The sequence below is a fragment of the Harmonia axyridis genome, chromosome 7 (genome assembly GCF_914767665.1).
Source record: "Harmonia axyridis chromosome 7, icHarAxyr1.1, whole genome shotgun sequence".
Classification (NCBI taxonomy): Eukaryota; Metazoa; Arthropoda; class Insecta; order Coleoptera; family Coccinellidae; genus Harmonia; species Harmonia axyridis.
This window is the reverse complement of record NC_059507.1, coordinates 5,752,778-5,775,481: the sequence shown is the minus strand read 5'-3', so window position 1 is coordinate 5,775,481 and position 22,704 is coordinate 5,752,778. Positions and strand designations below refer to the sequence as shown.

Here is a 22,704-nt window from a genome sequence, read left to right as displayed (position 1 = left end):
AATTAAACTATTTCCATTAAATCGGAAAAGAAAGTAGTGTTAATAGGACGCTAAATTGCTTTTGTCGTCATTGAGTAGGTATCTATACGAAAAAATTGGTGGTGTTATCTATCATACATCTATATATAATAATGATGTAGGTAGAGTTTATTCTATGAAACTACAGATATAGAACTTACGTGATTTACACCAAAACAAAATATGATGCAGTAGCCAGTAATGAAATCATAGAATAGTTATTTATAATACAAGTGCAGAAGGCATTGATATTCTTCCACGAGTTCAAAATTCAAAAACGAGCCACGAAGTGGCGAGTTTTGGAATGAACGAGTGGTAGAATGAGCCTTCTGTACGAGTATTATACATTATTTTCTCTAATTCATTGCATTTTCATTGAAATTAATGAAATATTTCCATAAATATATTTTAGTGATTTTTGCATTGAAAAATGTTGGTTGGCAGAACTGATTTCTTAAAGGCAAATTGATGAATTGACAGATAAAGCCGTGGCGGAAAGTTCGGAGTACCAACATAGAATAATAAAATATAACCATGAAAACTGTGCGTTTCTGATATATTCTCGCACGATTTTGTTCTACAAGATGTGGAAGGATGAACGGAATAACCACAGAATTAGAGAAATATAATTCAAGGAACGAGAAAGAAAAATAAGAGATCATACCATCTACAACAATATAAGTGCTGATGAGTGAATAGAATTTTATTTTTATAACAAAAACATAAGTAATTGGATATATTGAGTCCAGATCAATATCACTTATATTTAGTGATTCTCTCTTCCTCTTATAATAATTCTGTAAGTATCTATGTTTATCTCATTTTCATCCAATTTTTCAATTCATTTTCTTTTTGGTTCGAATTTTTCTAAAATGTTCAGTTCCTTAAGAACTGTGGCCTATGCGTGTTTCTCCCTTCTTGATGTAAGGTTTTTATTCATTCCTCTTGATTTCATATTCAGAATATAAAATACTTTATTCATGTTATAGAAAAAAAATCCCGTATATTCGTCAGTTTTTAATTTATAAAAACTGACGAATATACGGGATTTTTTTTCTATAACATGAATAAAGTATTTTATATTCTGAATATGAAATCAAGAGGAATGAGAATGAATGAAATAGAAAACCTACATTTTAGGCCAGTGTTTGATTAAATATCTTTATTGTTGATAATGAACCTTTTTCATCTGGTTGATAAATAATTCCATTATACAAGGTTTTTTAACAATTCTCTTAGAAAACGATAAATTGTTATTGAGCATAATCAATACTTGGAAGGTGAAGATAGATAACAATATTATTGGAAATTCCTATTATTTTTCGTAAATGGGTTAAGAAAACAACTTAAACTTGAACTCCAACAGGTCACTTCTATATGAAGGGCTCCTGAAATAAACTAAAATTAATCATACCACTGAACAGTCACGTTGCAAGTTGCAAAACGTTCAAATAAAAAAAATTAAAATGAGGTTTTTCGTGATTGTCCCACTACTTCTTTTCGCTTTCATGGGTTTGGTGAAATGTGGTATCATACCAACATACCAAAATTGCGATCCAATGTTATGTCATCGAGTGAGATGTTACAATGTTGATGAATCAGTTTGCGATAGAAACAGTGAGGTCTTCGTACCTAGAGATGGTATCTGTCATTGTTGCGATAGCTGCATGTCAGTGGACAGTAAGTACCTGCTAAATTCAATATTAAATCCAATTTGAAAGAAATCTTTTCACATTTTTTATATTCGAAACGTAAAACCATCAGCAATTTAAAACCAATTTTGAGTGTAATGATGCTCCACTTATTCTATTATACACATAAGAGTAGGTAGTTGCGCAGCATTATTGCGGTGAATTGTTTATTGCAAACATGTTTAAATAACCCAAGTTGCCAATTGATATTCTGAGAATTCATTTGAGAAAAACACTGACTTCGAGCCAAGAACTTTTGATTTTCGATCATTCGTGAGATCCTCTTTAAATTCAGTATGAACAATTTTTTACATATACAGGGTGTCCCAAAATTGATGCTCACTGAAAGCATCTCGAAAACTAAAGGGTGTTTTTTTAGAGCTATAGAACTTTAAATTGCAATAAAGCAACGATGGATTACTCGATTGACATGAATTTTATTTATCCGCAAGATAATCTTGTGGCATTACATTTTAAATATGATTTCTGATGGCATATGACCGCCACGGCTGGCTCGGATGTAGTCCAATCTGGACGTCCAATTTTCGATGACTTTTTCCAACATTTGTGGCCGTATATCGGCAATAACACGGCGAATGTTGTCTTCCAACTGGTCAAGGGTTTGTGGCTTATCCGCATAGACCAATGACTTTACATAGCCCCACAGAAAGTAGTCTAGCGGTGTTAAATCACAACATCTTGGAGGCCAATTCACAGGTCCAAAACGTGAAGTTAGGCGGTCACCAAACTTGTCTTTCAATAAATCGATTGTGGCACGAGCTGTGTGACATGTTGCTCCGTCTTGTTGGAACCACAACTCCTCGACATCATGGTTGTTCAATTCAGGAATAAAAAAGTTAGTAATCATGGCTCTTTACCAATCACCATTGACTGTAACGTTCTGGCCATCATCGTTTTTGAAGAAGTACGGACCAATGATTCCACCAGCCCATAAAGCGCACCAAACAGTCAGTTTTTCTGGATGTAACGGTGTTTCGACATACACTTGAGGATTAGCTTCACTCCAAATGCGGCAGTTTTGTTTGTTGACGTAGCCATTCAACCAGAAGTGCGCTTCATCGCTAAACAAAATAAAATGGACGTAGTGCGTGATACGTATTCCGCACAGAACCATTATTTTCGAAATAAAATTGCACTATTTGCAAGCGTTGTTCAGGCGTGAGTCTATTCATGATGAATTGCCAAACCAAACTGAGAATAAATCATTTGACAGCTGTTAAATCGGTCGCCATCTTGAACAGTAATGCCAACTTAAAGTTATATACATCGAAAAAAAAACACCCATTATAAGACTTGGAGAAAAAATCTTCAAGAATCCCCGATCTCTTTTTTCAAAATAATGAGATATCAGAAAGGAGATCATAGATCTCTTGCTTCGTTCTCAAAATACAGGGCGGTTCTAAAAAATCACCATTTCCAATATTTCGCTTAATCTTGGTTTCTGTTCGAGATATTCGAAAATTCTAAAACACTTTTTACAGTAATTTTTGTGGTTTATACGATAATCATAACAGATTATAGAAAACATTGAGTTTCTGATATCCAGTATAGGATCTTCTTTCAGTGTTTGATTTTCATCAAGAGATTCTATCTCATATAAACTTGTATATAGTTATTTGTTTTCCAAGGGCGCAAAAGGCGCTCGAATGAACAAGTATTCAAAAGCAGTCAGTGTTTTTCTCTAAATTTGTATAATCAAGCTAAGATATTGAGTTTCGCTCACATTGTTGATAAAATCAGTATTTAACAAATGATAGCAATTTAATTTGATTTTTTTTTCTTTCAGAATTCCTGATGTATTCCAGAATAGGTTAGCCTTTTTTAAGAAGAATTCCATTTCGATTTTCAGAAATGAGAAATATTTTACGTTGAATTGAATTCAACTATTATAAGAATCTAATGTTATTATACTATATGTTAAGATAATAAATTATTTATTCGACAGTTATTTTTTTTTGCTAGGATTGCTTAAAAAAATCTACATTGAAGCAAAATTCAAAATTTTCGAATTTTGAGTCTTAATTTATTGTGTGAAAAATAAAAGGACAAAATAGATTCTATCGAAAAGAATGTGACACAGACCCTTGAAATTTTCATGAAAGGTTCAGATCCCTAGAATATCTCAGTTGAGTTGGTTAATGGGACAATTGAATGAACACAAATTTAGTACTTCTACTTACCACCAAAAACATACCACCATTCATAAGATTAATACGAACATCTAACTAATATGCTGCCTCATTACAATTCGAGCAGACTTTCATTCGAAAACAGCCAACAACCTCGAAGGTGCACAAAGCAGGTCACCAACACACTTGTTAATCCTCAGTTTTTAATTTTTTAATCAATGCTGTCTGCTACTCCCTTATTTGGATAGTATCAGACTCCATCTCAAGAATTGTAAATCAGAATGTTTTTTTAACATTTCCAATACAATAACTTTTTCTTTGAAGTTTTAAAAGGAATTTCACCGAAACTTTTTGCAATTTTTCGAAATATTCCTAACCTTCCAAGTAGCCATTGTGCTACCCTACTGACCTTTCTATTAGCATTATCTTGAAACAGGTACCTCAAAGTCTACAAATCAATGAAAATGTTAACTTGCGACATAGGTACGCAAAATTCTTAAACATTCAAATTTATACGAGTATGTTGATACTTGTCCACTTCAGTGGCATGAAAACAATAACATTATATGAATTGAATGAGCCTGTGCTGTAGAATATGATAATGTGGTTAGGTGTTTCACATTGCGTTTTTAATATATTCTTTGATTTTTGCGGAAAATTTCGTTTTGATATACCTTATCGGTATCATAGAAATATAATAGATTATTGCGGTGTTTCATCCTGAGATACAGGTGGAATCATCAGTATGGAAACTCAGTTGTCCCTGTCTTATACACCCACCACCCCTAGAGCAGAGCGTGGTAACATTGCCGTAGATTATTTGGGTGCTGTTCTGCCGAGAATTTGCCTCTCAAGCTAGCAAAGAGTCTTTGCATATGAATTAAAAAAAGCTAGTTTACATTTGGAAAGATTTCCGTAGAATGCCAGTCATCAACTCTTTCATTGTATCCCATTCGTTTTTATTATGATAAAACCAATTTATCATCAATAAAATAGAATATTAACTTGAGTACAAAGGAAAATGAGAGAATCCTTGGAAAATTTTAATAGTCTGATAAACATCATAGACCCGCAAACGCTTTTTTTTTCGAGATAAGTACAGGGTGTTTCTTGTAGTCCTAGTTTCATTTGAAAATTTATTAATTATTTGTGACTCGTATACATTTACTATTCTTCTAATAATTTTCATATTCTGCTTGAAGTGTAGGTACTATTAACCCTACTTCATTATGCTAAATGATTAAATGAATGTTTCTAGCTACCACCAGAGGCGTACGTATGGGCAAGTGGCTTGTTGATTCTCCCCAAATTCTAATCCACTATCGTAATTGCAATGTTACAAAAATTTTTTTTTCCTCCAACACTCTCACGTGAATATTGTACTCCACAATAATGGCGATAAAGTTACTATTTCCAGAGATAATTCGAGTTAAACATGAAACAACTAAACGATTATTTTGATGTTTATGTGTATACATTATTTCGGTATTTGGATCATTAGGTTATAATTATCGCTCAAATTGAACTTCAACTAAAATAATGGTAAAGTTCTGGAGAATCGAAGAGGTATGTGATAATATTGTGATTCCGCCAGTGGCGTATAATTTGAGAAGAATCAACTTGTCTCTTGCCGCCGTCGGCATATAATAAATTAAAATTTATTTATTCATCGCAGCTTATCTACTTACTGGATATTTATAATAATATGGATTTTCCTGAGGATTACTAGAGAATTGTTTGAAATTTTTTCGAAATGGATAGCAGATACGACAAAATTACAAGAAACTAAAAGTCTAGTACTGAACCAAAGGTTCTATTTCCATTTTTCTGAACTGAAGGGTGTTTTTTTTAGAGCTATAGAACTTTAAATTGCAATAAAACAACGATGGATTATTCGATTGACATGAATTTTATTTATCCGCAAGATAATCTTGTGGCATTACATTTTAAATATGATTTCTGGCATATGACCGCCACGGCTGGCTCGGATGTAGTCCAATCTGGACGTCCAATTTTCGATGACTTTTTCCAAAATTTGTGGCCGTATATCGGCAATAACACGGCAAATGTTGTCTTCCAAATGGTCAAGGGTTTGTGGCTTATCCGAATAGACCAATGATTTCACATAGCCCCACAGAAAGTAGTCTAGCGGTGTTAAATCACAAGATCTTGGAGGCCAATTCACAGGTCCAAAACGTGAAATTAGGCGGTAACCAAACGTGTCTTTCAATAAATCGATTGTGGCACGAGCTGTGTGACATGTTGCGCCGTCTTGTTGGAACCACAGCTCCTGAACATCATGGTTGTTCAATTCAGGAATGAAAAAGTTAGTAATCATGGCTCTATACCGATCACCATTGACTGTAACGTTCTGGCCATAATCGTTTTTGAAGGGGTATGGACCAAAGCGCACCAAACAGTCAGTTTTTCTGGATGTAACGGTGTTTCGACATACACTTGAGGATTAGCTTCACTCCAAATGCGGCAGTTTTGTTTGTTGACGTAGCCGTTCAACCAGAAGTGCGCTTCATCGCTAAACAAAATAAAATGGACTAAGTGCGCGATACGTATTCCGCACAGAACCATTATTTTCGAAATAAAATTGCACTATTTACAAGCGTTGTTCAGGCGTGAGTCTATTCATGATGAATTGCCAAACCAAACTGAGAATAAATCACTTGACAGCTGTTGAATCGGTCACCATCTTGAACAGTAATGCCAACTTAAAGTTATATAACTCGAAAAAAAACACCCGTTACTAAAGGTCTACCAAAAAATATAACCCTGCAGAGTTGCATTTAATATTAGCATATCACATGATGAAAACTTTGAATTGGAATATCTATACTAAATTTAAGTTGAATATCTTGTGAAGGGAAGGTGCTATGAGAAAAAACTTGAAAAAAATAAAGTTTAACACCCAGTATCCCAAAAACAAAGAGTTTTCGGGACCATGTTTATAGGAGATTTTTTTCTTAAAATGATCCGAGGAAGCTATCATTTTAGTTTGTTCCTCGAATTTAGGAACACCCTGTATATATAAGGTCTCCAAGGGTACAATTATGGCATGAATGAAGGAACGCTCAAAAACTCTAGACCTCACGTCAATTTTTTTTTCACAAGTTGAGAGAAATACGCATAAGAGTCATGCTATCTGATCATCACTTTCTTGAGATAATTTATACAGGGTGTTTCCTAAACATGCGGCAAAAATTCAGGGGGTTGTTCCTTGGACTATTTTAAGCATGTTTTGTCCTTGGATGATTTTTGAAAAACCTCTTTGTTTCGAAGATACAGGGCGAACAACATTTTTCATATTTTTGAAATTAATAATAGTTTAAATAAAAATGCGTACCGCACTGTGTTTACTAAGTAGGTACAATTTATTTTTAAATTTGTTTAACAACATTCCAATTACTAAAAAACGGCCAGTTTTTTGACTAAAAATTGATAAGTGCAGATGGTAAAGGAATACAGATTAAACACGGTTTTCATTTGAATTCGTTTTGTGATGTATTAGCAATTTTTAGTCAAAAAACTGGCCGTTTTTAGTAATTGGAATGTTGTTAAACAAATTTAAAAATAAATTGTACCTACTTAGTAAACACAGTGCGGTACGCATTTTTATTTAAACTATTATTAATTTTAAAAATATGAAAAATGTTGTTCGCCCTGTATCTTCGAAACAAAGAGGTTTTTCAAAAATCATCAAAGGACAAAATATTCTTAGAATAGTCCAAGGAACAACCCCCTGAATTTTTGCCGCATGTTTAGGAAACACCCTGTATATTGAATCGAGTTATTTCCTAAATGAATCTACTTTGTACTTGCTTCTTATTTATTATTACTTCTAGTACCTAAAGATTCCGAATCGCTTTGCTCAAAAACTAAGAAACAATGTAAATATTTCTCTTCCACTTCATAAAATATCTTCAAATGAAAAAAAAAGTAGCTCAAATAATAAAAATCGTGAAAATAGTCGGCATCAATGAAATAACAATTCTCTAAACTTATTTATAAGACGAAACTTCTAATTGTGGTGAAAAATGATGAAAATTACGTTTTGATATTGAAAATACTGAATGGGTAGATTTTCAAGTGGAATTTGGGGTGTTTTCAGGTTATCAGAACCCAAAAATTTTGCAATAAAAACATCACTACATCGCTAGATGTCAGGAATTAACAGATCGAAGGTTATTTAATTTTTACCGGAACTTTGCATAAATAAACTAATTATTCTCTTTTGTTTATCGATGATCGATTTCACCGATATTGTTCTTATTCATGATATGAAAAATTTACACACAATATTCAAGAAACAACGTCAAACTTTGCCAGGATAAAACCTCCGTCAGGATTCCTAAATGTACTATAAAACGTTTTGCATTCAAACTGATCACAATTCGAAGTGTTTCAGTTCTTGAAACACAAAAATAATTCAAGAAAATTAACGCATAGGTGAGTTCATTAATATCAAATATATCTAATCGCTATTTTCGAAGCTTCGTACTTCTAAACATATTAACGTTTTTCATATTTAGAAGATTTCAATTTTGAAAATTTAGAAAACTATGAAATCAGAATTTCTGTTCATTACAAAAGTTATATATTTGAAAGAATATTATTCAATTTTATATAAGAATTAAATCGAACTGTTTTTCAAATTATATTACCAAAAATCCTCAGGAGAATTTTTTTTAGTGAGAATCATTTATATCATAAAATATACTTCATAGTTTGTTATTTATAAATTCTTCGAAATTTACTTTCTTCGTTCTAGGTCTTTTGATTTTTTCCACTAAAGATCTTGAATGTTCAGTATTGAAAATGTTAAATCAAAATTTCAATTTTCGGTAGAATTATTTTTTGTTCCTAAATTGTCCTTGTTACCTTAAAATTTTTTGTTTTATTTCAGGTTCCATTTAAAAATGTCGGCTACGGTAGCAACTCCAGTGCTGGGTTCAACCCCCGGCATTGCTTCAGCCAGTAATGTCTTCTATTTCCTCTTGGTACCAGCAATGATATTATGGTATGCTTACTGGAAAATCTCAAGGAAGCACTTGGAAGAACTTGCAGCAAAATTACCAGGACCACCTGGTTATCCTTTGATAGGAAATGCTCTAGATTTTTCTGGCACCTCACACAGTGAGTATAAACATGAAAAAATTCTGCCAATGGGTGTGAACTATGCTTCCTACTCCTAAAAAGTCTTTTTTTCATATCAATTTCCAAAACCTTCGGTAGACTCGGAGAATGAAAGATATCAATTAAAACACTTTTGTGTTCTTTCAGTTATCTTCAACCATATGATCGAGAAATCAAAGGAATTTGGAAAAATAATCAGGATGTGGATTGGACACAAACTCTTCGTATTCTTGATGCATCCAGACGACGTTGAGCTCATCTTGGGTTCTCACGAACACATTGACAAGGCTCCCGAATACAGATTCTTCAAACCATGGTTGGGAGATGGTCTTCTCATCTCAACTGGTCCCAAATGGAGGGCACACAGGAAACTGATTGCTCCCGCTTTCCATTTGAACGTACTCAAATCTTTCATCGACCTCTTCAACACCAACAGCTTGGACGTTGTTAATAGGCTGAAGAAGACAATGGGAAAAGAAATCGATTGCCATGACTACATGTCTGAGGCTACCGTGGAAATACTTTTGGGTAAATAATATACTAAACTAATATTTGCAATGACTGAATTTTGCAATTTTACAGAAACTGCCATGGGTGTAAGCAAAAAGACTCAAGACCAAAGCGGTTACGACTATGCAATGGCTGTCATGAAGATGTGCGACATCCTCCATCTCCGTCATACCAAAATGTGGTTGTACCCTGATGTCCTCTTCAACCTCTCCAAATACAAGTCATACCAAGATAAACTTATCAACACCATCCACAGCCTTACTCGTAAAGTAATCAAATCGAAGAAAGCAGCCTTCGCCAAAGGAATCCGTGGATCCATTGCTGAGGTCCCAGAAAATCTTAAATCCAAATCCGTTGACAACACCGAAGTTAAAACTGTCGTCGAAGGTCTATCCTTCGGACAATCAGCTGGATTGAAGGACGATTTAGATGTTGACGATGACATTGGAGAGAAGAAACGTATGGCTTTCTTGGACTTGATGATTGAAGCTTCCCAGAGTGGCGTTGTCATCAATGACGAGGAAATTAAGGAACAGGTCGATACCATTATGTTTGAAGGTCACGATACAACTGCTGCAGGATCTAGTTTCTTCCTTTGTATGATGGGCTTGCATACCGACATCCAAGATAAGGTATACGAGGAGTTGAATGAGATCTTCAAGGGATCCGACAGGCCAGCAACATTCGCTGATACTTTGGAAATGAAATATTTGGAGAGATGTCTTATGGAGACCCTTAGGATGTACCCACCAGTGCCACTTATTGCAAGGCAGCTTAGGAGAGACCTCAAATTGAGTAAGTAACTTATTTTTCTGTGCCGAAAGGTATATGTTTAACTTGATTTTTTTGACAGCCTCCGAGGACCTTACTGTACCAGCTGGATGCACCGTTATAATACCTACATTCAAGATCCACCGTGACCCTGTTACCTACCCCAACCCTGAGAAATTCGACCCTGATAACTTCTTGCCAGAACGCACTGCTAACAGACATTACTACTCTTTCATTCCCTTCAGCGCCGGACCCAGGAGTTGCGTTGGTAAGAACAATAAATGAAAATTTGGAAGATTAACAATTCTGATACCATCAACTAACTCAATATATTGAAACTCATTCATTTTTCAGGTCGTAAATACGCCATGTTGAAACTGAAGATCCTTCTGTCTCATCTCTTGAGAAACTTCAGGATTGTGTCTGATGTTCCAGAGGCAGACTACAAACTGCAAGCTGACATCATCTTGAAACGAGAGGATGGTTTCAGGATAAAACTTGAACCAAGAAAGAAGGTTGCTGCTTAATTTCACGACGTGATAAATTGTGTATATGCTGTATAAAAACAAAACTATGAAAACATAGGAATTGTGAAGTGATCAAACGTATTTTTATTTATATTTATAGAATTATATAGGTACAATGATGCATAACTAATAAAAGTTATAGGGACTGACTTTTGTCGTATTTTATATCAATTCATTCCTAAAAAAAACAACAAGAAGAAAAGACTTTGAAAAGCCGCAAAGAGAACAAATATATATTGAAAAAGCACAAATACATAGAGAAATGAAAATCTTAAAAATATGATAGATTTGCATCCGTATTAACACATTACAAACTGTCAAGAAAAACCTATAAAGAATCATCTAAAGAGAATAATATCTCAATCAAAAAGCTCACATGAATTTTCAGAACCTACCAAGTGTGTATATAAAGTATATTCGCAACTATAAAATCTTGATAGTGAAATAAAAATAGTAGGTATAGTATGTTGCAGTCTTTCCCTTTCCAACATCGCTTTGAGAGAAGGAGGTACATGTAGGCGTGTTCGAAATGATTCGGTCTAGTTTATTTGAATTCTGATTTGCAGAGAGCGAGAGAGGGAGATGAACTCTTGTTTTTGATTGGACTTTCACTGTTTGAGGAAGGGGAAATATTGTTGCTCCCTGTTTTACTTACGGCATTTTGTATCCATTTCTTTCTGACGCGTAGATAATACATCTTAAAATACCGACTTGCCAATTCCATACAATTTTTTTTTATAGTGAACTTAGTATTCAACTTAAGTTGAAATAACTAAGTTTCGACAACGGTGTTGTCTCATTTTCAAAAAATTCGCAGATTAAAAAAAAACAGACATTTGACTGAATTCGAGGATTGATTGAGCAGCTGATATTAAAGATAATAAAAAAAGGAGGGGAGGTTGTTAGTTATTGAATAATTAAAAATTATAGAAATCAAAGATTTCTAAAATATAAAAAAAATCCAATGTGAAGAATATATTTTATTTTCCACAACAAGAATCTTTTCAACAAAAAAGAATATTATTGCCTCTAAAATCTCTAAAGTAGGCCACATATAAGTCGAATCCAAAAATTGATTTCTAATATTATATATTCTTAGATAAGGTCATAAAATTACATTATTTAATATATTTTTGGTTTCATAAAAGAGTTGAAACGGAAAACACATAAAATTACATTCAACATCTTATTACATGTTGTTAAAATATAATAAGTATCATTTTTTATATCAATTTCAAAAGTGCTAATTCATAAATGAACATTCAATTTATAACATCATAAAATTGTGAAGATTCCAGCTCCTGGCATTTTTTACTTGAGGTTTTTTTTTCATTTTACACAATTTCACTTATGTATATGTTGAGTTTGATCAGTAAAACATTCATTCAAATGGTCAATAAATCACATTGAAACTCAACCCCTCCCTCGAAGTTGATAAAAACATTTCCAAATATAATATTATCATTCAAGTGAATCATTAAGATAATTGCTTTGCTAATCCAGAAATTACAAAAATATTAATGATCAAATTAAATACATCCATGCCATATCAGAGAGACCTTTCAATAAAATGAAATTCCTAAAAAATATAGTTGTTTAAAAGTCAAAAAATAAAATATAACTACGTAATATCATATGGTAACTTGGCTGCCTTCAAAATATATATTTTTTCAACCTAATTGTTAAATTGGCACATAAAGCATTGTTGTTCTTCAAAGTTGAGTGAAATAGGAATAAAAAAAATCAGATGATCATTTTTACCAATATCAAAAAGGAACAACATTTAAGATTATTCAATGAACATCATATAGTAATATCATTCTTGTAAAATATGCAAATTCTCATCTGAATTTTCTCAGAAAATTATTGAAAATAGGAAACTATAAACCAACTTAATTCATAAAAAATTGACTAAATTCTCTAAACTGCTATGATTTTGTCATTCTTATAAATCTTTGGATTGTACTTAGCCTCTCACTAACTTCCCACTTGTTCAACAATGTGAAGGTGAAGAGATTCCGTGTGTTACAGAATTTTCTAAAACAACATCTAACTCATCTAAGGGAAGCAATATTTGCCGAAGAAAAGTAAGTAGACCACGATTCTTCAAAAATGAATAATCTTCATACATCTCTGAAGTTATTTTGCAAGCTGACATCGGAACCAGCATTCTGTGCAAAAGATGTTCCCTAGAAATTGTAATTTATACTTTAGAGACTGTTGACTAAGTTTAGAAAATGGTTGGATCTTTTCAAAACAAGTGCCTTCTGTACAAATATTATACATTTCTCTAATTAACTGAATTTTTATTGAAATTAATGGAATATTTTCATATATATCATTTAGTGATTTTTGCATTGCAGAATGTTGGTTGGCAGAACTGTTTTCTGTATGACAAATTTGACACTTCATAGATAAATCCTTATACCAACATATAATGATGAAATATAACCATGAAATATGTGTGAAACTGAGCTATTCCCGCACGATTTTGTTCTACAATGTACACTAGAATGAATGTATTTGCCACAGAATTAGAGAAAGCTTGAACTGAAACTCACCTAACACTCAAGCATATGAATAACTGGAATTTTCCATCTTTTCCTAAAGCCTTGCTGCTACTCAATATTTCCTCTACAAGATGGGAGTAACATCTCCAAACAGCCACAGTTTTTTGATGATTTCTTTCTAAGCTTGATGACCTTGTCCCAGTGTGTTCCTCCATTAAATTCGATTCAAACTCTTCTTTGACCCACACTACAAAATCAATTCGTTTTTTGTTCATTCAAAAATGAATCGAATATTTCGCAAGTCAAAAAAAAAATTAAGAATTCAAATTGAGATTAAAATTTTCACTAGATTTTTCAATTGTACGCTATTCAAAAATACACTTTCAATATTCGATACTTTTGTTACCAAATGATAACTATAAGAAATAAAATAATTAACAAAAACTCGTACCTAAGTAATCCCACAAATAATGTTTTCCCATAAAAAGCTTAGAAGATTTGAATCCGAGTAGAAAGACGTTTTCCATACTGTGGACTAATCCTTTCTCTCCACACAATAAGGCAGTCAGCGTAGTATTCCTTTCAGAACTTCTCCTGTATTGCCATTTAACAATATTATTGATACAATCACCTAAAAACGAAGAAATTGAATTCTAGATTACTCTAATCGTAAATTATGAATAATTTCAATTCCACGATTCCAAAAAATTAAGGATATTATTGAGAAATAAACAAATTCCAAAGTATGATGTTTACTTAGCATGTGTTGTATTTGAGATGGTTTCAGCTCAGTCTTTGGAGTTGGTGGTGCTGGAGATCTTGATCTTGGAGGTGTTGTGACCTTATTCTGCGAAGAGGTAATGTTATCGTCTCCTTCCTTACTTGGAGGAAGCAAGCTGCCAACTAAAAGTCTTTCTGTTGATCCATCATCTACTCCTCTTCCTAACCATCTTCCACAAGCAAACCTAATAGGTCAGTCCCACAGTGGAATCAAACGAATCACGAATACGAAAATAAATTATCCGATGATTTATATCCCAGACAATTATCAGGTACAGTGGTTATCATTTATGTGTTTTTATTGCAAATTTCGACTTTTTCTACGATAAAATGTGCTGATTATTCAGGGATTCTGATTCCCTGATAAAAGTCTTTGAAAACTTAGGGAATTTACAACAACGTTGAATTCTTACCACAAACATATTGCTATATAACAAAAAAACACAAAAAAAACCGTTGAATCAATAATGAAAACAAACATTTTTATATATGGCACTTGATTGGTTATTCATACTTCCAAGTGACGTCACTAATTTCACATTTGGCAGCCTATTTGAATTTTTTTCGTGAAATATTTATGCTTATTAAAAATATCCATTTATATAAGCTCACTAGACATAAATAATTGTATTGTATGGGATCAAAACCGAGATTTGTTGTATTTTAGGCAGCTCTCACCACTGCTAAACCAAAATTCATACTGCACAATCGGAACTTTTTTAGAAACGACCAAAGATCAGAGCTGTGTTACTGAAGCATCAACACTAATATGTATATTTTCAAAACTCACTTATAAACATGTCCTGTGATGTCATTTCTTACAAGCACAAAGTCTATCATCCATTTTGCATGCATGCCCGTATTATCATGCCCAATTCTGAGTGTTGTCAACACGCCAAGATTTTGATTCTAAGAAAAAAAAATTAAAATCAATGTTTCATCATTCAAAATAGGAGAAATACTGACCTTATGTTCAAAGTTTATTGCAGCTTTCGGTACATTGACTCTCTTGGTTTCTGACAATGTTCCCGATAAAACTATCCAAACATTAGCTGATGTAATTGTGCCCTTTTTACTTGGTACTATCACAATTCTATATGGTATCACTGGAAATAGGCATGATTAATTGAGTTAAATGAATTAAATCCGAAGAAGCTCACCAGTTGTCGGATAGGTACTAGTGAAACAAAAATAATCTACAGCGTTTAGAGAGAGCAAATGGTAGAGAAATTGTTCCCTTTCTTCATCACATCTGAGAAATGCAGACCTTTTGTAGAGATTCTTCAACAGAGCTTGGTCAGATAAGAGAGTCCTGATGTGTTTGGAGAGCAATTTTTTTTCTAGGGCTAGACGGACCCAAGCTCTTGCTTTACCGATGCATGTTTTGACATCTAGCATTGCTTGTACGTTACTGAAAAGGTTGAGATTTATCTTCATGGTAAATTTCTCCATATATCGGGTGTCCCAAGGTGAGTGGCCTATTAGATTATTATGGAAACTATTGATGGTAAAGATTTCAAATTTTGTGGATAGATATTTGGCCATGTAAGGTACATTTTTAAAATAATTTCACATTTCCAGTGTTGCCGGATGTATGACAATTTGGCAACAACTTTGTTATTTTGAATAGGACATCCGGTATTTCTATTTTTTTTATGATACTCCATAAAATATTGAATCTATTCACTCTTACTTGTCCATCCCTATCTTCAACGGTTTTTGAGTTATTAATTATTTTTCGAAATTTTAGATCAAATTGGCGTATTACGAAAATGACTCTAGTTCGCTCAATATTTGAGATTTAAGTCAGAAATTTTGCAAGTCGTTAGATATTGATCTGATCTGTGTCACTGCTTTTGAATTATGGTTGTCAGTAATACAGGACGGACCAAAAAAAATCATCATTTGCCAAGTTACAAAATTGTAAAAAAGTCTATTTTTTCAAATTAGACACCTAGTATATTTTTCAATTTTTGTAATCAGTACAACACACTCTACAATTTTTCTATTCACGTCCCTATACCTATCTCAACTGGATTCCGAGTTATATGCGTTATATGTGTATATCTTTCTTGAGCCATTATTTATAGAAAAACCTCGGAACAAAACACCTGTTAGGCAATTATTGTTTATTTTGACATTTATGGATTGAACTGATTCATTGATATATCGATCTATGAACCACATAGAGAACATAACAATACAAAAGATATTAACACTTATTGAATCAATGTGAAATCTAATAAACGCATATAACTCGGAATCCAGTTGAGATAGGTATAGGGACGTGAATAGAAAAATTGTAGAGTGTGTTGTACTGATTCCAAAAATTGAAAAATATACTAGGTGTCTAATTTGAAAAAATAGACTTTTTCACAATTTTGTAACTTGGCAAATGAAGAATTTTTTTGGCCCGTCCTGTATTATTGACAACCATAATTCAATAGCAGTGACACAGATCAGATCAATATCTAACAACTTGCAAAATTTCTGACTTAAATCTCAAATATTGAACGAACTAGAGTCATTTTCGTAATACGCCAATTTGATCAAAAATTTCGAAAAATAATTAATAACTCAAAAACCGTTGAAGATAGGGATGGACAAGTAAGAGTGAATAGATTCAATATTTTATGGAGTGTCATAAAAAAAATAGAAATACCGGATGTCCTATTCAAAATAACAAAGTTGTTGCCAAATTGTGGTACATCCGGCAACACTGGAAATGTGAAATTATTTTAAAAATGTACCTAACATGGCCAAATATCTATCCACAAAATTTGAAATTTTTACCATCAATAGTTTCCATAATAATCTAGTAGGCCACTCACCTTGGGACACCCGATACAGCATATGCCTAAATTGGAGGTACAAATGAAAGTGAAAGATTCTTCGGATCATTTTAAAAAAGGAAGTCCTATAAACATGGGTTCGAAACGCTTAAGTTTCCAGATACAAGGTGTTAAAATTTGATTTTCTTTCAAGTTTTTTCTCAAAGCACCTTTCCTTCAAAGATATCGAACTTAAACTTTGGCATAGATATTTCAATTCAAAGTTTTCATCATGTGATATGCTAATTTTGAATGCAAATCTACAGGGTGATATTTTTTCTGGAATAGTGCCCGCTTCTTTCCTCTAGTATTTTTTTTTAGTGGACCACTGGTAATCTAGAAAAATGTAGAAAGAAACTTTGATCCAGTATTACACTTTTTGGTTTCTTGTGGTTTTGAAAAAAATTTCAAACAATTCTCCAGTAATCCGCAAGAAAATCCAAATTAATATAAAGATCCAGTTATTGAGCTGTTATGAATAAATCAATTATAGGTGTAGTACTTATCTACCCAATCTGTAGCAAAGTTTAATAAAGATTCGATAAACTAGTATAATCACAAAAAAGTAGGACTACAAAAGAAACACACTGTATCTGAAAACAAAATGTTTGCAGGCCCATGTTTCCAACAATTTTTTTCTTAAAATCATTCAAGTCATCTCTCGGTGTCCTTTGTATCTCCACACCTAGTATTTATATGAAGACTTACGTTATATCTACAAGTAAAGTGTCGGGTAAATGAGGAAGTTCAGTTTTCATATTTCTATCACTACCAGGGCTGGACCAATAATCTACTTGAAGAGCCAATCTTGACATCTCAGCTGTATATCAGAAAACAATAATCAAACACAGACGCACATGTTTAACAAATCAAATAATTAATTTGTATTTAAGGAAAACTTTTCTACGAGTTTCTGATTGATGAAACTTTTACTTCTGAATATTTGATCTATTTTAAGTGCAATATAATATTGTTATTAATAAAAAGAAAAAATATTAGATTGAAAGAAAAAATAATCATACTGCTCCAGTATTTAATTCAATTATTAGTAGAAAAAGCTCTTATTCGTGTTTTTGATATGTTATATTCAACTATAATAGAAGAAAAAACGTGAGTTACTTATTAAAGCAGGTGCACCTGAAACCAAGCCTAAGATATAGTTTGACAAGAATGCATGAAAATTGAGAAAAAAAAAAGTACGAATTATTTCGTGAAAACTGTTCTGCAGTTCAAATTTTACGCATTATTCAAACATAACAAACTTGCCAAACTACAAAAACTGTTTTTTAAAAGATTATAGTCTCCACCATGTTAAAGCTGTGTGTTTAATTCCAATCATTAATATCGGACCTTCACCGTAAATAAGCCATTTATTAATACAGACAATAAAAAAAAAATATACAAAACAATTTTAAACCTGGAATGCATTCTGGTCTCATGTACCTACAACACTTCGACTCAACAACGTCGGCAAAGATTCCTGTCTTGAGTTTTCTTCTTTCTTTTTCTCTACAGAGAAAATGTCATTCAAAATATAATTCTTTGAAGCCACCTGAGATAAAGTTAGAAAATTGTAAGGAGATGTGTACAGAATTAGTAGGAATTGAGGAGGATCAGAAATGGAAAATTTCCGAACAATACATTTTTTTTCGGGAAGAGGATATTCACACAGAAGCTCAAAGTCATGAAAATGATCATATCGAAAACAATTTTCCAAATACCTCGGGACAGATAATGGTTTTCCTTCATTGAGAGAGGCTGATGTGTTTCTTGATATGCTAATAAATGAGACCATAAGGCTGATTTTCCTCTTTTCCTTTGAAGGGCGTGAGACCATACTCTTTCTAGAAAATCACATAACGAAGCTACCAGAGTACTTTCTTCGACAGCTCCAGAGTTGTCTGAAGCATTATTGCTGGACAAAGTTACACCTTCTGCCCCTAATTTAGCCAGTAACATTCTTTTTGTTTTGGCTTTGCAGTCCTGTAATTTAAAATTTTTTTTTATGGAATTACTCTTATTTAGATAAGATTTTGCTTCAACTGTATTTTTTCCTTCGAAAAGTAATATTTTATCAGCACACGAATTTTTTTTTTCACCTTCTTTCAAATAACAAAAGTAGCTACACTCACAACGCAATATCTCACAAACTAATGGTCGAACTACTGTCAAATTTTGACACGTTTCGTTTGAAGGTTGGTACTAACTAAAAATCATATGGATTCAATACTAGCATTGCTACCTGTGCATCAGACCGGGGACTTTTCAATTGGCCTAATATTCTATTTTTAACTACCTTTTCCAATAAATCTGGCCATATGGCGGCAATGGTGTTTGAATATTAAATGAACCAAACAAAAAAATGACCAAACAAAAATGAACAGATTTATTTTTTCGAAATAAATTTCTAAAATTTAGAAGCATTGTTCTGCCGTTAAACGATTCATGATGAATTGCCAAACCTTACTGAACAGAAGTGTCAACACAGTTTGACATCCAATTGTCAAACCATAGACAACAACCATCGAAACTTTCAAATTCAAAGGGTAACAATATAAACAAAATCAATCTTACTTACTTTTAACAGTTTCTCTACGAATGTCCAGTTAGTTTGAGCTAAGAGAGCCGGAGACATATCTTGAGTATTTCCTGACTTATTTGCATTGATTCGATCCCCAGTTAAGCTTACAGGTCTTGGGATATTCATGTCTTTTTTCAGAGCACTAGCCCTCGGTATACTCCCTTTGTTGACAACAGGAGTCTTATTGAGTATTTCTTTATTCAACAAGGGGAAATTTTTTGATGAAGTTGACTTTGCGTTCATTATTTCTCTCGGTAACGGAGATTCGAAATCCGGATTTGCCAATCTTCTCTCCAACAACTTTTGAGTATCATGAGCTATTGTGCAAGGTTCGTAACACAGAGAACGCATGAGATTTTCTCCTCCGTATCTTTGTTTGAGTAATTTTATTCTATTGTCGAATATCACCAAATTATTGTCCACATCTCCCCAACTGGACAAGATTTTATTGTCGATCAGGGTCGCGAACATTTGAGATTCAAGGAAACGCCATAAATATGTTCGGTGCTGCTCTGGTTGATCGCTCAGGAAAGACGACTTATCGAAATTTTGCATCGAGTCCCGATTATTGACCCAATCTTCTTTAGCCTGAAATATTTACCGATGAATAAAATTAACTGTGAATTTTCGTCACCTTTTCATCCTTACTTGATTTGGAAAGATGACAAAGTTTTCGTAGGACTGAAATATATGAACAAATCTATTCAAGAAAATTTCTCTTATCGAATTGTTGAATCTCAGATCCTCTATGTAAGTGTCAACAGGTAGACCAGAATCGTTCTGATCCAAAGTAACCCCAGTTCTCCTTACTATGTCGGCAATTCTTTGTAAAGCTTCTGATCTTGCAGATCCCGGGGGTGATGGTGGACGTTCACAGTCCAAAGTGTCATGTATGGATAGTTTTCGTCTATTTTGTGGTTTAACGGGTAATGTGCAACTTCTGGAAGTAATTTCCTGAAAATAATTGAAAAGTTGTATGACCCCTCACATAAGTTTGAGTTCCGTTATACCTGAGGATTAATATTTCTGTTATTTTCGGAATTCGGCACTTGAATTCCAAATTTATCCAAAGCCGACCAAATTTCAGCCACAAAATCTTCCCGATGTGGAAAAGGCGTAGTTTCCTCAGGAAGCTGCACTTTACATTTATCGATATCCACATAACAAAGACTAGCTTCTGAGGCTACTTTTATATTTTCACCGGAGGCATTGAGGCCTAGAACAAAAAAAATTCAAACTTTATCGTTTTGGTTTTTTCTTGTTCCAAATTTTACATAGATCCAGCAATTTTGACAAAATCAACATACGACTACTTTTCTACTAAAATACTTACCCATAAGAAAAGGAACAGGAGCATCCAAAAAATGATGCAGTGATGCTGGCAAGATTGGCACATAAACATGAGCCCATGTGAATGGAAAAAGTAATGAGGTTATACCTTCAGCTACCACCATTAACTTATGACAATCTGAAAAAAATCAAATCATAATTCTTTCTGATGAAAGTTATAAGCACAATTTAACAGCCACTTATGTAGACAAAAGGAAGTAAATAAAGTAATGAGTCAGTTCAACTCATACTCACCAGTACTTCTCAAAAGGATTTGATTTTCTAATAAAAGGCATGTGAATAGTTGAACTACAATATCAACTCCTAACCAAACAAACATCAACCTCAATGAGTAATCCGAATGTGGTAACTCCAGTGGAGGAGCAGGGCTTTGTAACACGATGCTAGTAGGAGGTAATTGAGGATCTGAAGGAGGTAGATGTACTAAAATACTTTTCCCAGGAGCAGGCAATTCAATCTGTAATAGAACAATCGAAATGATTTAACAAACAAATACCAATATCACAATACAATAAATAAATATAAACATGATGTACTCACTTCATATAAAAGATTGAACACATAACTTTCTAGAGAATATTGGGAAGTCGACAGTCTTTTAGAACACCTAGAATTGATATAATTGAAATAACTATTATTAGATGATTCATGATTTCAAACCTGTATAGATTTTCTAGAAAAATCTTTGCTGCCTGAACATAAGCACTCCTACATAATATTGCAATGCTTTTTGAGACAAAAAGTTTGTCTCTAGAAATATCATAGTATTGTAGAGCTGCACCTGTTGGGTTATGTGGATTCAATTTGAAATGTCTTGGCAAAGACCTTGATTGGGGTACCTGATTCTGATTATTAAGTACTGGTCTTGTTTTCAATCCACTAGATAATTCTGTTATATACATTGCCTAAAAAATATTTATTATAAGAAATCAGGCTATTAAATTTGTACTAGTAGAAATTTAATTGTGCCAAGATATTTTTACCTGTAATGTTTGCATAGCTGTACAGATATCTCGATTTCTAACTTCCTCATAGAATATCAAACTGAACCCATAAAAACGTCTACCATCCTCTTTAGTGATTAAAAATGAATGAAAATTAGGAGCTTGTGTAACAGAATGCTTTTGGGTTCGAAATTTGAGACCATTCGGTAGACATAACTGAAATGAAAAATGGCTCAATGTATTTTGTTATTCTTTAGATAATTATTAAATTTTTCACCATTCCAACAGCTTGTTCATCAAGACGATAAGCTGATATATTGTCAGGATAATGACTGAGGACTTTAGTTTTGTAGGATCTTTCCAAGGGAGATACTTGTAAATTGTCTTCTGAAAAATTCATCATCATCAGGTTCTAAAACCATATATGTTGGTATGAAAGTTCAAACCTGCATATTTATCTGGCTCCAATCCAGAACTCAAATCGAGACCACTTATAACAAAGTAATCAGCAAATTTGATCATGATTTTGAAAACAATCTAATCCTTGATGTCCAAAAAGGTCACATTTGTATTTATATCAAATGAGTATTATATTACTTTTGTTTCTAATTATTATTTCAGATCTGCGTTATATTTTTGCATGCTCTAATTGATTCAAAATAAATGAGGATAACGCCATTTTGCACTGTATGTTTATGTTTTTTGACAACTGCTTAATAAAGAGAATATCGAATTTGGACTACTGAATTTTTATCTATCAAGGTCCGATCTCTAATAATAGATATTTCATTTCAATTATTTGTGACTGCTGACTATTATTTTGCTTCTAATAAAAAGCATTAAAATTCGGTAGAGTGATATTTTTCTACACAAGTAGAAAAATTGTTGAATGTGGA

The 22,704-nt window shown here is 33.0% G+C and overlaps 2 protein-coding genes and 2 long non-coding RNA genes across 5 annotated transcripts; 2 read left to right on the top strand and 2 right to left on the bottom strand.

Annotated features, from left to right (window-relative positions):
- Positions 1 to 1,136: 1,136 nt before the first annotated feature.
- Positions 1,137 to 4,789, bottom strand: LOC123684046. The gene is made up of 2 exons (XR_006748094.1): positions 3,911 to 4,789; positions 1,137 to 1,406 (listed from the first exon to the last, which is right to left on the bottom strand). It is a non-coding gene; the product is annotated as an uncharacterized LOC123684046 (long non-coding RNA).
- Positions 1,302 to 3,672, top strand: LOC123684045. Its single transcript, XR_006748093.1, has 2 exons — positions 1,302 to 1,698; positions 3,517 to 3,672. It is a non-coding gene; the product is annotated as an uncharacterized LOC123684045 (long non-coding RNA).
- A 3,373-nt stretch (positions 4,790 to 8,162) lies between the features above and the next one.
- Positions 8,163 to 10,961, top strand: LOC123684044 (cytochrome P450 4g15-like). The gene is made up of 6 exons (XM_045623144.1): positions 8,163 to 8,317; positions 8,775 to 9,004; positions 9,152 to 9,532; positions 9,587 to 10,309; positions 10,368 to 10,553; positions 10,640 to 10,961. Exons 2-6 carry the CDS (start codon positions 8,788 to 8,790, stop codon positions 10,810 to 10,812), a joined length of 1,680 nt encoding a protein of 559 aa, XP_045479100.1. The 5' UTR covers positions 8,163 to 8,317; positions 8,775 to 8,787; the 3' UTR covers positions 10,813 to 10,961.
- On the bottom strand, positions 10,818 to 22,516 carry LOC123684042 (DENN domain-containing protein 5B). 2 transcript variants are annotated; one of them, XM_045623140.1, is made up of 20 exons: positions 22,255 to 22,516; positions 22,086 to 22,195; positions 21,848 to 22,024; positions 21,525 to 21,769; positions 21,405 to 21,471; positions 21,099 to 21,321; positions 20,848 to 20,982; positions 20,525 to 20,730; positions 20,163 to 20,468; positions 19,512 to 20,102; positions 18,655 to 18,916; positions 18,377 to 18,442; positions 17,642 to 17,753; positions 15,263 to 15,513; positions 15,069 to 15,208; positions 14,893 to 15,011; positions 14,079 to 14,287; positions 13,774 to 13,953; positions 13,374 to 13,569; positions 10,818 to 13,001 (listed from the first exon to the last, which is right to left on the bottom strand). In XM_045623140.1, the coding sequence occupies exons 1-20, from the start codon at positions 22,328 to 22,330 to the stop codon at positions 12,806 to 12,808; spliced, it is 3,867 nt and encodes a 1,288-aa protein (XP_045479096.1). In that variant the 5' UTR covers positions 22,331 to 22,516; the 3' UTR covers positions 10,818 to 12,805. The 2 variants fall into 2 exon arrangements, with proteins under 2 accessions (XP_045479096.1, XP_045479098.1); XM_045623142.1 differs by lacking the exon at positions 18,377 to 18,442.
- Positions 22,517 to 22,704: the final 188 nt, after the last annotated feature.

Bases quoted from the DNA above. Each gene is read 5' to 3' on its own strand.
- LOC123684044 (XM_045623144.1), top strand. From the start codon at position 8,788: ATGTCGGCTACGGTAGCAACTCCAGTGCTGGGTTCAACCCCCGGCATT. The intron at 9,005-9,151 runs GTGAGTATAAAC...GTGTTCTTTCAG, and splicing joins TTTTTCTGGCACCTCACACA to TTATCTTCAACCATATGATC. The intron at 9,533-9,586 runs GTAAATAATATA...GCAATTTTACAG, and splicing joins TACCGTGGAAATACTTTTGG to AAACTGCCATGGGTGTAAGC.
- LOC123684042 (XM_045623140.1), bottom strand. From the start codon at position 22,330: ATGATCAAATTTGCTGATTACTTTGTTATAAGTGGTCTCGATTTGAGT. The intron at 22,025-22,085 runs GTGAAAAATTTA...TTTTCATTTCAG, and splicing joins ATGAACAAGCTGTTGGAATG to TTATGTCTACCGAATGGTCT. The intron at 13,570-13,773 runs GTACGAGTTTTT...TTGATTTTGTAG, and splicing joins TTATTTGTGGGATTACTTAG to TGTGGGTCAAAGAAGAGTTT.